Source organism: Lemur catta, chromosome 15 (assembly GCF_020740605.2).
Source record: "Lemur catta isolate mLemCat1 chromosome 15, mLemCat1.pri, whole genome shotgun sequence".
NCBI classification, from domain to species: Eukaryota; Metazoa; Chordata; class Mammalia; order Primates; family Lemuridae; genus Lemur; species Lemur catta.
Genome location: NC_059142.1, coordinates 10,129,042 through 10,142,253, shown reverse-complemented (window position 1 = coordinate 10,142,253; position 13,212 = coordinate 10,129,042). Strand labels below are relative to the sequence as shown.

The 13,212-nt window shown below is 54.8% G+C and overlaps 2 protein-coding genes across 4 annotated transcripts; both read right to left on the bottom strand.

Annotated features, from left to right (window-relative positions):
* Positions 1-255: 255 nt before the first annotated feature.
* On the bottom strand, positions 256-3,931 carry TNFSF13 (TNF superfamily member 13). 2 transcript variants are annotated; one of them, XM_045570108.1, is made up of 7 exons: positions 2,616-3,931; positions 2,209-2,287; positions 2,018-2,065; positions 1,741-1,859; positions 1,379-1,517; positions 1,050-1,143; positions 256-396 (listed from the first exon to the last, which is right to left on the bottom strand). In XM_045570108.1, exons 1-7 carry the CDS (start codon positions 2,871-2,873, stop codon positions 366-368), a joined length of 768 nt encoding a protein of 255 aa, XP_045426064.1. In that variant the 5' UTR covers positions 2,874-3,931; the 3' UTR covers positions 256-365. The 2 variants fall into 2 exon arrangements, with proteins under 2 accessions (XP_045426064.1, XP_045426065.1); XM_045570109.1 differs by having other exon boundaries at positions 1,379-1,481.
* Positions 3,932-4,013: 82 nt separating this feature from the next.
* Positions 4,014-12,530, bottom strand: LOC123650885 (tumor necrosis factor ligand superfamily member 12). Of its 2 annotated transcripts, none has more exons than XM_045570112.1 (7): positions 12,276-12,530; positions 12,069-12,116; positions 11,437-11,512; positions 10,767-10,820; positions 10,648-10,683; positions 5,004-5,128; positions 4,014-4,802 (listed from the first exon to the last, which is right to left on the bottom strand). In XM_045570112.1, the coding sequence occupies exons 1-7, from the start codon at positions 12,432-12,434 to the stop codon at positions 4,551-4,553; spliced, it is 750 nt and encodes a 249-aa protein (XP_045426068.1). In that variant the 5' UTR covers positions 12,435-12,530; the 3' UTR covers positions 4,014-4,550. The 2 variants fall into 2 exon arrangements, with proteins under 2 accessions (XP_045426068.1, XP_045426067.1); XM_045570111.1 differs by having other exon boundaries at positions 12,069-12,119; positions 12,276-12,504.
* Between the last annotated feature and the right edge of the window lie 682 nt (positions 12,531-13,212).

Below are 13,212 nucleotides of genomic sequence, written 5' to 3'. Positions count from 1 at the left end.
CGGGGCGGACCTGCCCTGAGCGCTACGCAGGGCTGCGCCTGCGCATATCAGCTGACCTGGCCGCGCCCTGGTGCGCCTGCGTGTCTCCTCACGCCCCGCGACGTAGCCCTACGGTCTCCGTGCTCGTGGGCCTTTGCCTGGTGGCCCCCCAGTGCCTTGGTCCGGTGGGGCCCTCTAAAGGAGAGCCAGGAGGACAGGGAGATCCCGGTACAGGGACGGCGTTGAAGCGAGATAGTGGGGGCAATGGAGCCGGGGTATCATTCATTATCTTTTATTTAACTTTAAGCAGGGCTTGAGCAGAAAGGTCAGAGGAATGAGGCAAGACCAACACCAGGGCGTACGATTCATCCAAGGGTCCCTGGAGGTCAGTCCCAGCCTGGAGGGGCTTGAGGTGACCTGCACACGCCAGGGAAATGGAGAGCATAAAAGGCAAACCTTGGGACCCGAAAGGGACCATCGTCGTCGTCGTCGGGAGCCCCCTGCAGACTGGCACATAATAGACAAACCTCTGGAGATAGTGATGGAAACTGGGCCCCAATAGATGGAGAGAAGGAAGTGAGAAGGAGACTTCTAGCGGGGTAAAGAGGCAGAGGGTACCTGGAGAGAGGTGTAACATGGGAAACCAGGGGTTTTCCCTAGCGGGGGGAGGCTTCGTGGACTTCTGCCAGTAGTCGGGATGATTCCCTCAAGCTGCCGCTAGATGGTGGTGCTGTTCTGGATGCATTCCAGTGGCCCCATGGCAGGCCTGGACAATGCCTGGCAGCCGCCCCCCCCTCCTCCACTCCACCAGCACATACACAAGAATTTGGGGCAGGATGGGGAACAGAAGCAAGATATCCATGGAATCAAAGTGTGGAGGGTGGGAGTAGAAAGGGAAAAGGGAGGAACAGAGAGTCATGAAGTCAAACCCAGGAAGAGGCCTCTGTTCCTGCCCGCTCCCTATCCTTTGAGTCGTCAGCTCGTGGCTGTCTACAATATGTACCCACCCCAGTCTTCCAGGCTCAGAACCACCTTTTATAACACAATAACAGTTTCACAGTTTCACAAACCCCAGGAAGGTTCCATGTGGAGAGAGGCTAAGTTTCGCCCTTGCCCGGGGAATTGTGACACTCAGAATGTCCCCTTGGTGTAAATGGAAGACACCTGAGAAAAGGGAGAAAATAGATCCTCAGTGAAGCACAGCCAGCCAGATACCCCACCTTCTCCAGCTCCACCTATTCTTTGCCTCCTGTAAGGACAACCCAGGTATTCTGTGCTTCATTCCTCAGATCTGAGTCTCTAGGCAGGCTTCCAACCCACTGTCATAGCACTGCTGCCCCCAGGTCTGAGACGTCCTGCTCTCCTCATGTCCCCCCTCCGCTGCCTGCCTGGCTCTCACCTGCGCTATAGCAGCTATTGTAGGCCCGGTCTGGGTTGGAGGGCATACTTCGTATACATCGGAATAGAGTCTCCTGCTGTCCCTGGCCTTCCCGAGACACCACCTGACCCATGGTGAAAGTCACATCATGAAACAGGACCTGGCAGGGAAGGGAGGAGATGTTGAAGGAAACAGGATGGCATGGCTCAATCCTGGGAGGCCTTGATCCCTGACAAGGGAGCCAGGGAACAAAGAAGGGTCTTCTAAGTTTAGTGGGAACAGAGTGATCAGGAACGCTCAGAAGCAGGACATACAGACTGAGAAAACAGCGACAAGCCGGCCTCTGGGGCCCCACAGGAGGCTCAGGCTATGGCTGGGGTTACCTGGCTATACAGCAGATAAACTCCAGTGTCCCAGACTCGCACAACGTATCCTTGAGCCTCCAGGCCTCTCCCACGCTTAAGAGCTGGTTGCCACATCACCTCTGTCATGTCAGAGTCCTCTGGAGGCAAGGGGTGTGGTGGTCAGGATTTCTTTGCACTCTCAGATGCTTATCCGCTCTCCCCTTTTCACCCATACGATTCTCTTGGGCCCATGTGCCAGCCCCAAAGTCCTAATTCTTGCCCCTCCCAAAAAGCCATTATTTAAAATAGTGCCTACCCTTGGAGGTGATGTTAATAGGAACAAGGTGCAGAACTGAGCGCTTCTCTGAGGAGAGAAGGAAGGAATCTCAGCAGCGTCCACCTACCCCAGTTGCCCTGTCGTCAGCCTCCACCCTCACCCTGGCTGGGGCTGACAGTTCTCATGCTGCTTGATCACTTCCCACCCCTGCTGCACCCTGGAGGCCTCACTCTTCTGTTTCTGGGTGAGCACAGCTCTCCTTCTCCGGGATCTCTCCCCATTCTCCCAGGCTTCCAGGGCATCAGGGCTCTGCTCATGGAAAGAGGGTCAGGGTTAGACTAAGATGCAAGGGTCCCAGACAGCATTCCTTGCCAGCTCTCCCCTGCCCCGTGAATGCCTCAGATCTCTCATGCACCTTTCCCCAGCACCCTGAGTCTGGTGCTGGCTGCCCTCCAGGATCTGTTAGGTAGACGAAGCATTAACCTTTAACAGTTTTCTTTCCTGGAATGGCCACTCCCTTGACTTCTAAACCTGAGACCCTCTCTTGCACCCCCTTGAAACTTTGCAGGCCAGGAAGCCTAGAGACCCCCCCTGCCACCCATCCTTCTCTCCCAGACACCCTTCTCCCCTTGCTCACCTGCTCCCGGAGGCTCTGCCAGGGATACCCTTCCCCCTTCTGGGAGGGCCCTCCGCTCCTCTGCAGCCGGCTCACCTCTCTCCTTAGGCTTTGCAGCTCTGTTTGTTGGGTCAGCAGAGCTATGGCACAAGCCACAGCTCCCAGAGCCGCCCCCCAACTCAACCAGAGGGCAACCGAGAGTGCCGGCTCTCGGACCGGGCCCCCCATGTCGCCTGGGGGCCCTTTAGGGGCTAGCAAGAAAGGAGATGAGGCTGGCATGAGCTGGGGATCCCACCAACAGCTGTGGCCTCAGGAGTGGGATGGCAAGGAGATGGCGGGGAGGGTAGGGGTGAGGGCAGTGGTGCAGAAGGGAAGAAGGGTGTTACGCAAGGAAGAAATAAAAAGGAACTTGAAAATAAAAAGGAGGGAGGAGGAAAGCAAGCTAGGGGTACTATAAGTGCCCCTGGCACTCCGTTGTGGGGTTAGTGTTGCCTTGAGACCCCTTTACCCTCCCAAGCCTCAGGAGAATTAGGTTCCAGTCCCTCTAGGAAGGACAGGGCTGCCAGTGACACCCAGGAGGAGCGGCCACTGCGCAGGAACCCTGGGGCAGCCCCAGAGTTGGGGGAGGGAAGGTTGGCTGGCTATGGGGCATGGTGCCAGGAGCTGGATGGGGGGCCAGACTGGGCAGTGTCCAGGGCAGGGGTGAGGGTGAGCCCTCTGGCTTAGGCACGGCAGGGCTCTGGGGCAGTTTGCTAGGGGTGACTGAAGGTGGGGAAAGAGGGGCGGGGTCAGTAGGGAGAACGGGGGCACGGAAGCAAGAAGCTGGCTGAGTTCTGGGGTGAAGGCTGGGCCGATTTGTTGGAATAAGGCCTGCACTACTCTCTGTGCTGAACTTGGCAAGCAGGACTTCCTGTTTCCCGAGAAAAGCTCTTACATAAGGCTCTGGACAAAGAGACAAAGAGGCAGCCCCAGACCCCCCAGCCACTGTAGGGGTCCTCTCAGCACCCAGCGGACCAGGCTCCCGTGAGCCTACTGACTTTGAGCCCCCTCTGGGCCTTCCCCCGCCCACCTTCCAACCAGGGCCTGTGCCAGCACCTGCTGAATGTCCCAAGGCCACTAAGAGGAAGGGCCCCTGCCCCTCCCAGCCAGGGATTCCCCCGCAGGAGGAAGTCCGCCTCTTAGGGAAATGAGGCCGCTTGTGCTGTACCTTGGGCACAGGATTGATTTTTCTCCTGGGCGGTGCACCTTTCTACTCTCTGCTCACACCTGGGGTTCCAGGCAGGTAGGGCCCACTCGCAAGCCTGAACAGCAGCCTGGAATTCCAGCTGTCCTGCGCCCCACTGCCCAATGCCCAGACCCTCTTCCCATGGCTCTCAGCTACCCTGGAATGTCCCCTGAACCCCAATAAAGAGAAAGACCATGACTTATTCTCTTTAATATCCACTTATCAACATTTTGTCACAATAATATTAAAAATAATATCTGTTTTAAAAATCCACAGGGAATTTTCAAGGGAAGAGCTTGTCCTCGTCTCTCACCCCTCACATCTGGTAACTCCTGGCCTAGGCCCAGCCTCTTCTGCTTCCTGCCACCAGGTGCAGCCCCTCCTAGTGCCTGAAGCAGGGTCTTCAGGACCCATCCTTGCCCACAGAGTACAGCAAACACAGTGTCCTGGGGGGCTGTGGCCAGGGGGAGTTGGGATAAATGGAGGCCTCCAAAGATCAGGGGTTTGGGAGTTGGTGAGGCGAAGAGTGGGAGGTGGGGGCATTGTAAGGGAGAATGGGAATGCTGTATTTATGTGGGAGGGAAAACGTGAACAAACCCTGACAGCCGGCAGAGGCAGGAGCAGACCAGGAGCCAAGAGCAGCTGAGGGTGGGGCAGAGGGGACCAGGGTGCTCTGAGAGCTCTTGTGGGGAGCCAGCAGCCTAGGACATCTGCCTGGAGACCAGGGCCCCTCAGTGAACTTGGAAGAGTCCGAAGTAGGTGAGGAAGGGGGCAGCCTTGAGATGGGCCCAGGGCAGGGTGCGAATCCGCAGGGAAGACCCTGGCCTCAGGGGCAACAGCCCAGACACCTGGCAGAGGCGAAGCTGGGGCCCCAGGGAACTCGCTGCTGTGGCCGAGAACTCCTCCAGGCAGCGCAGGGCCAGCATGTCATCCACCAGCAAGTCCAGCTTCAGGTAGACAGCCTTCCCCTCATCAAAGTGCACCTGGGGTGAAGGAGGGCAGACAGCATCCAGGCCTCCGCTTGCCCTTGCCCCAGTTTCAAATTTCCTTAGAGACGTAGGCATCCCATCCCGCCCAAACCCCAAACTCTCCCTCCCCAGCCTTCTGCTTGTCCCCCACTCTCTCCCTAAACAAACCCTTCTCCCCTGGTTCCTGCTTTACACATAGAGCCAGGTGGGGCTTACCTGACAGTACAGGTAGTAGAGTCCAGCCCGGGTGACTATGAATTCCCCGATCTGGCGGTCATAGCGCAGAGGGCTGGAGCTGTTGATTTTGGCTTCCTCCCAGCCACTCACTGTCCCATCCACACCTGAACATGGATGTTCAGAGATAAGGAAAAGTCCTTTTCCAGACTCCCCATGCTTCTCAGGGATCTGTTGAAGGTATTAACATTTGGGGCCCACCTTACCCAGAAGATACATAGATCACCCAGGGCAACAGAGAAGCCATGCCCTGTGGGGCCCATAGTGAATCGCATTATGTGAAGAAATCTGACTTAATGTGACCAGAAGGAGTCAGAGCAAACTGTAACCAGTGGTCACTTCTGGGGAGAAGAGTAGGATTGAAGGAGACGTGGGGGCTTTTATATCTTACTTTATCTGTGTTTATATTGTTTCTTTTCCTTTTTTTTTCTTTTTGAGAAAGGATTTTGTTCTGTTGCCCAGGCTGGAGTGCAGTGATGTCATCATAGCTAACTGCAACCTCAGATTCTTGGGCTCAAGTTGGTCCTCCTGCCTCAGCCTCCTGAGTAGCTGGGACGACAGGTTCATGCCACCATGCCCAGCTAATTTCTATATTTTTTTGTAGAGATGAGGTCTCTCTATGTTGCTCAGGCTAGTCTCAAACTCCTGGCCTCAAGCAATCCTTGTACTTCAGCCTCCTAAAGTACTGGGATTATAGGCATGAGCCACCATGCCCAGCCTGTTAGCTTTTTTTTTTTTTTTTGAGACAGAGTCTTGCTCTGTCACCTGGGCTAGAGTGCCATGGCATCAGCCTAGCTCACAGCAACCTCAAACTCCTGGGCTCAAGCAATCCTCCTGCCTCAGCCTCCCAAGTAGCTGGGACTACAGGTGCACACCACCACACCCGGCTGATTTTTCTATTTTCAGTAGAGACAGGGTCTTGCTCTTCCTCTGGCTGGTCTCGAACTCCTGAGCTCAAGCAATACTTCCACCATGGCCTCTCAGAGTGCTAGGGATACAGACGTGAGCCACTGAGCCCAGCCTCTGTTTGCTTCTTTTATGTTGAAAATGTGTACATACATTACTTGAATTATTAAAATTAAAAATAATATAATGACACCCAAATGTCTGTCAACTGATGAATGAATAAACAAAATGTGGCATATCTACACAATGCAATATTATTTGGCCATAAAAAAGAAATGAAGTACTGATACATGCTACAACATGGATGAACCTTGAAAATATTATGCTCATATAATACATTGTATGATCCCATTTATATGACATGTCCAAATCGGCAAATAGAAACAGAAAGTAGATTATTGGTTGCTTAGGGCTGGGGAATGGCAGGAATAGGGGTGATGGCTAAAAGGTATGGGGTTTCTTTCTGAGACAATGAAAATGTTCTAAAATCACCATAGTGATTTATGATTATACAACTCTGTGAATATATTAAAAGCTATTGAACTGTACACTTTAAACGAGTATATTGTATGGTATGTGAATTATTGTCTCAATAAAGCTGTCATTAAAAAAAAACAAACCCAAACCCTAGTGCTAGGGTAATTGCAAAGTGAAAAGAACAGGAATAATGAAACAATAGAGCAGGGTGTCAGGTGGCATCCCAGCTCCTCCCCTGTGCACCCTGCCTCCCTTGCCACTGTCACCTCACAGGCTTGCTCCCCAGAACACTCCTCCCAGGGTCCCTGCCCTGGCTTCCTCTTCCTGGGCCACCCAGTTTAAAATCACCAGCCCCAGCCCTGCCTGCACTAATCTCTTCACACTATCCTGTTTCTTTCATAGCAGTCAATAACATGAGAAATTATCTTGTGTATTTATCTATGTGTTCGTTTGGGGTCTCACTGCCCCTTGTGAGAGAGTAAGGATGATGGTCTTATGTTATCTTGTTCTCCACTGTGTCCTTGGCACCTGGAGCTGGGCTTGGCCTCAGTGGGCACCCAGTAGGCCCAGGCAGGAGGGAACACAGTGGCCATGGCTGGCAGCCCCCTCCTCCTTTGGGTCCTCCCTGGCTGGCTCACAGGGGCTTGGGCAGTTAGTTTCCTTCCCCAGCCCCCTTCGTCTGCCAGCCACAGGCTCTGCCCTCATCACTTTTACAAGTAAAAAGTAACTGTAACTCTTGCTGGGCAGTTTTTTCTTTCTTTCTTTTTTTTTTGGTTTCTTTGTTTTTTTGAGATAGAGTCTTGCTCTGTGCCCTGGGTAGAGTGCAGTGGCATCAGCCTAGCTCACAGCAACTTCAAACTCGGGGGCTCAAGCGATCCTCCTGCCTCAGCCTCCCAAGGAGCTGGGACTACAGGCACGCAGCTAATTTTTCTATTTTTAGTAGAGATGGGGTCTCATTCTTGCTCAAGCTGGTCTTGAACCCCTGAGCTGAAGCAATGCTCCCACCTCGGCCTCCCAGAGTGCTAGGGCGTGAGCCACCGCACCTGGCTTGCTGGGCATTTTCATTCCCACTTAGCGGTCACCACGCCTATACCCTGGGGAGTCCAGACCCGAGTCTCCAGCCCCTTCCTCATCCTGCTACCTCCACTGTCTGGCTCACCGAGCTGGCTCCCCTCACCCCAAACTTGTCTTACCTTCTGTATTCCACATTTGGATCGTGGTTATGCCACTGCCTGGGTGCCCAAGGCATCCTTTCCTTTACCCACTTCATTCATTGCTTGCCAGTTCCTATAGATTCTGCCTCCTGAATAGCCCTGTCCCATTTCTTTCCGTCTGGTTTCTCTCTGGGATTAGTCTCAGCCTCCTCCAGTTTATTCCCTACACAAAGCCACAGAGATGTTTCTAGAATGTAGACGTGAGCAGGCCTCACCTTGCCTCACTCCTTTCGATGGCTCACTTCAGGACAGCTCCCACGCTGTGGCCCAGCTTCTGTCTTCTGCAGCCTCACACCCACCTCATCCCTCTAGCACTTTCTGCTTCTGAGATGCTGAATTCACAATCCCCCAGGCTCATCATGCTCTTGGCAAACCCAAGGCATTTGTACCAGTGGCTCCTTCTCCCTGCAACGTCCTTGATTCCTTGCCCATCTCACACTCACACTTCCAGGCCCAGCGGCCATCGCAGAGAGAGAGTCCCTCATTCCACAGTACATAGCTGTCTGTCTTCCCCCATGCTGCCATGGATCTTTGGCCACTTCCATTATTGTTCTTGTCATATCACACTGTAATCACAAATGTATATGCTTGTTTCCTCTCCTAGACAGTGACGCCTTGAGAATAGGTCTGGGGATTAGTCGCTGTGGGTGCCTAGCCTGCCCCTAGCAAACAGCAGGTTCTCAGTGATGTATGTTGACTCAATAAATGAATGAATGTCTGGGTAACTGACAAAATAAGTGGTCTACACGGAGGGGAGGAAGGCTGGCTCCGGCATGAAGAGTTGGGAGGGGAGAGAAGCTCTGCTCTGTTCTTCCTGGCATGGAGCCAGTCTGAGGAAAGGCTGCTGCTTGTGGCCAAAGGGCATGGTGTGCCTGGGACCATGGAGGTGTTGTCTGATGTCACGTGTCTCCAACCACAGATGTCACATGGACATTTCATGCTGCCTGGCAATCCCACTTTCCCCACTAAGCTTGCTTTTGTACTCACCAAGATGAGGATTGTTGTACCATCTCTCCTCAAACCTCCTACTCCTGTCTCCCTAGTTCTCCAGAGGGCTTGGAAGTGACCAGGCAGCGGCTCCCTCATCCCCCCCCACACACACAAATCTGCAAACCCATCAGTTCTCATGTTCTCCTCTGATCCTCTGGTGATGATGGCCGATGTGTCCTCTCTTCCTTCTGGAAACCATCCCCTCCCACCTTCTTGGATGTGGCCCCTGCAGGTCCCCCTCACCCCTGCACCAGCAATCTCGCCTCTCATGCAGACCACGTCCAGTACACAGGCCCACTCTAGCTGGGTTCAAATCCTGGCTCCGACACTGAGCATCATCATGACCTCAGACAAGTTGTGTAACCTCCATCTGTGAAATGGCGGTAATCAGGGCATCTTCCTTTTAGGGCTGTAGTGAGGATTAGCTAAGACCAAACACATGAGTGCTAGACACAGTGCCTACGCCAAGGAAACACTCAATAAATGTCAACTGAGATTAAATTCGTATTCCTGACAGGACTAAACCTTTCCCCAATCCACATCCCCCTGCACCAACTTATTTCTTTGCTCCTTCTTACAGAGAAACTTCTGAAAAGGGTTGTTCCTGTCTCTGATTCCTTCGCTCCCATTTTCTTCTCACCCCAATCCATGCTGCCTTCCACCCTAACAACACCACTGAAACCGCCCTCATTAAGGTCAACAGTTGACTTTTATGTTAGCAAACCCAGCCTCATTCCTCTGTTCTCATCTCATGTGACCTCTCAGCTGCATTGAACACAGACAGCCACATCCTCCTTCTTGAAACAGTGCTTTCTTTAGAGTCCAGGACACCACCCTCCCTGGGTTTCTTCCTCTCTCTCCAGCTGCTTCTCAGTCTCCTCTACCGGTTTCCCTCCTCTGGCCGACTTCAAGATGTCCAGGGGCCTCAGCACTTCGTTCCTGGGGCCCTTCTTTCCCCTGGGGTCTCACTCAATCCTGTGGCTTTAAATGCCTTTAAATACCATCCGTCTAGTCGTGACTCCTGACTTCATATGTCCTGGCCTAGCCTGAGCTAGTTTCCCATTTCCAGCCATCTATCTGTGGAATTTACTTATTATCATTGTTTATTTTAGACATCTCAAAGTTAATTACTATTTTACACACCTCCCAACCTATTTCTTCCTTGGTCAACCCCATCTTAGGAAATGGCATCATTATTCCCAGAAACTCACATTAATAATCTGGAGGTCATTTGTGATTCCTCCCTTTCTCTTATCCTTCACATGCAACCCACAAGCAAGTCTTCAAGCCACATGCTGAATCCACCCACTTCTCTCCACTCCTGCTGCCAACCCCCTAGGCTGAGCTCCCTTGTGTCTTGCCTCCCAGCCTACCACAGTGGAAAGGCATTCCAGGTGAGGGAATGGTATGTGCAAAGCCCAGAAGAGGCACACGGGGGGTGGGGGGCAGGGGCGTTAGCCCAGCATGCATGGAGAACGAATAAGGTGTGCAGGGAAATGAGCTTGAGACCAGACCACAGAGAGGCTGGGGGCCAACCAGAGAGGCAATGCAGTAACGACAGTACAGTGTAGGGGGCTTTGCTTGGCAGCATAGGTGGGACCCAGGGGAGGGGTGGGGGAGTGTGGAAGGGGGAAGGAGCAAGAGGCTGGGTTTGAGGTTCTGAGGTCACGGTGTTGAGGTGGAGGCTGGGGTAGAAATGGAAAAGATGAGCAGACAGTGGAAACATTCTGAGGAAAAATGATCAAGGCGGGAAGACACATGGAATATGGGGGAAAGGAGAGAGAAGAATCAAAGGTGCTTCTTGGAGAAGAATGAGGGCTGAAGGAGACAGCTGGGCAGTGGTTTGGTAGGGTAGCTGGCCTGGGTTCTGGGAAGGGGCGGGGTCCCTGCCTAGATCATGGAGAGCACCAAGCCCTGAGGACCTTCATGAACCGGCTTCTGGGGTTCCAAGGCTGAAGGCAGGGAGGGAGTAGTAAGCCAAAGGTTTTGAGGGGTCCCTTTCCCAGGAGGCCAGTGCTGCATGGGGGATGGGGTCTCACCCGCCTGCGCTCCATCCTGTCCGGGTCGAGGGTGAACTGTAAGACAGGAAAGCATCAGTGACACCTGCCCTGCCCCTCTGCTGCCCCTCCTCCCTGGGCATGGCTCACCCATCACCCACCTTCATAGTGGGCTGCAACTGCTCTGCGAGCCCGTGTTTTCCGGCCTTTAGGTGCTGAGAATCAAGGAAAGAAAGATGAGCAAAATGGGCCCCTCTGGGGCCACTCCCCCAGCCCTGTTCCCCTCTCAGGGACCCTGGCATCCTCATTCTTGTCCAGACTCCTGGCCTCAGAATCTCAGGCCTTATCTTCTTCCATAAGTGGAGTTACACATAATTTATCATCCAAACTGGGGTACTTCTGAGAGTAAAACGGGATACCATTAATAACCACACTGCAATAACGGGTACACGCCAGGACAGTCCCACAAAAAGCCTGGATACAGGGTCGTATGGTCATCCCATTCTCTTTGCCTATTGGATCCCAGGCCTCTGACTCCGCCACCTTGGCCCCAGGGGTTCTCCTAACTCCTGGCCATCCCCCCTTCATATTTGGAGTAGGGTCTGAAGAAGCGTGTCCCTTTAGAGGGAGGGCCAGAGTCCCCAGGTGGGAGTGGTTAGCTGTGTGTCTCTGGACCTCCCTCCACTCTCTGGGCCTCACTTTCTCTGTGAGGATAAGGGTTTTGCTCTGCCCACTTTATGGGGCTTTATGAACAAAAGCAGTCATGAATCCAGAAGCCACTGCAGCCTGGCTCTACTGTTACTCCCGAGGTTGGGATAGCAGGATGCTCACCACTTCTGCGAGGCCGAACTAATCGTTTCAGGAAAGGCACAGGATCCTGACTTTCCTCTGTCTGGGGATTCAGTTCCTAGGGGAATTAAGGGCAGAGCTCAACCAGGGACTCCCAGAGACATAAACTGAGACACACGGGGCCTATCAGCAGAGCACCCAGTCAGCAATAGGCACAGAAGTCTCCGGGACAGATCACGCCCCTTGGTCAAGTATGGCTGGGGCCAAGGGGCGAGCAAGGCGCTGGAGATCAGGCCCTGTCCTCACCCCATTCTGGAGACCAGCCACACCTTCCCCACCCCCTAGAACCCACACAGACCCTGCACGCAGTTGGCACATTGCACACAGCCCCACCCACAGTCGGCGTGCACACACCCTGTACACAACAGCATCCCTCTTCCCCACTCACATATCTCACACTCCCATGTCACCCACAGCCAACAAACACTTCGGACTGAGATGGCACTAGCCCAGCACAAGCCCCCTTACACAAAGTTGTCACTGGTCACCCTCTCTCCCCCACACAAACACCCACACACACACTCAACACACACCCATGCATGCACCACCTTCATGCACACTGGCACACTTCCCATGCCCAGCAGCCTGCAGACAGCGCCCACACATCCACTCACCAGAGGGTCCTGTTCCTCCTCTGCCACCAGTTCCCGCTGGGAAGGCTCCTGCTGGGAAGGAGGCAGCGTCATCCTGTCCTTCTCCACCTGACACCTCACCCTCCACCCATCCTCCGGTACCCTTGCCCTCAGCCCACCCGGCCCCCAGCGGCTCCTGCAGTCTCTGCTCCTAAAGTGCCCAGGGAGGGGCTTGCAGCGGGGCCTCACCTGAGCAGACAGCGATGCCCGGCTCCCCAGGCTGACCGCGGCCAGCAGGAGGCCAAGGCCGGCCAGCGCCAGGCCCAGGCCCAGCATGAGCGGGGCCAGCAGGGCGGTGCCCGGCTCCCCCCGGCGCCCCCTCCGCCTCTGGCTCCGACGGGCGGCCATGGGGGCGGGGGGCTGTGCCTGCCTCACCGCCCCCCCATCCCGGGACCCGAGGGATCGGGGGAGGGGGAGCGGGCGGGCGGGCCGCGCTCGGGAGAGGGAGGGGCAAGGGAAACGGGGCGGGAGGGGGGGGACGAGGACAGGAAGCCGGACGCTGTTTGTGTGATTAAACTCCGCTCTCGCCGAACGCGGCGCGGCGCGGACGGGGTGGGCGCGCAGCCGACTTCAGAGCGCCAGGCGCCCCAGCGACCGCGGCCTCGCGGGACGGTGCCCGGGGTGGCACTGCAGGCAGGGCGCCCGAGAGGCAGTGAGAGCAGAAATGAGCAGGGACTGCACCGGGCCTCTGCGCGGCGATGCGGCTGCGAGGCCCCTGGAGCCCCCTCGAGGGAACCCGGCACTCGGCCGTGCGGGGCCGGGGTCGTTATTCCCTCCGTCTACACGGTTAGGGCCGAGGCGCCCTCCTCCTCCTCCGCTGTAGACAGTTTGGATTTTATCAGCTGCAACTAAAGACAGTACTTTCCAGGAAGTAACTGGAAAAGAGCTTGAGGACGTCTATTAACATGGGTTATGTTGTCACTTCTTTGAGCTAATCAATTGGTAGTTGATCGCAACTGCAGCCTCCTGCGGCTCGGGAGAGCGAGCCAGACGCAGGGCGCGTCCTCAGGCAGTGTGTCCCCAGAACGTACTTCCCTGGAAACACGGGCGCCACTTCAGCTAATGGTAGGGCTTACGGAGCTCAAGGCAGAGCTGACAAACATGAGCCCTGTAAACGAGTTTGGGG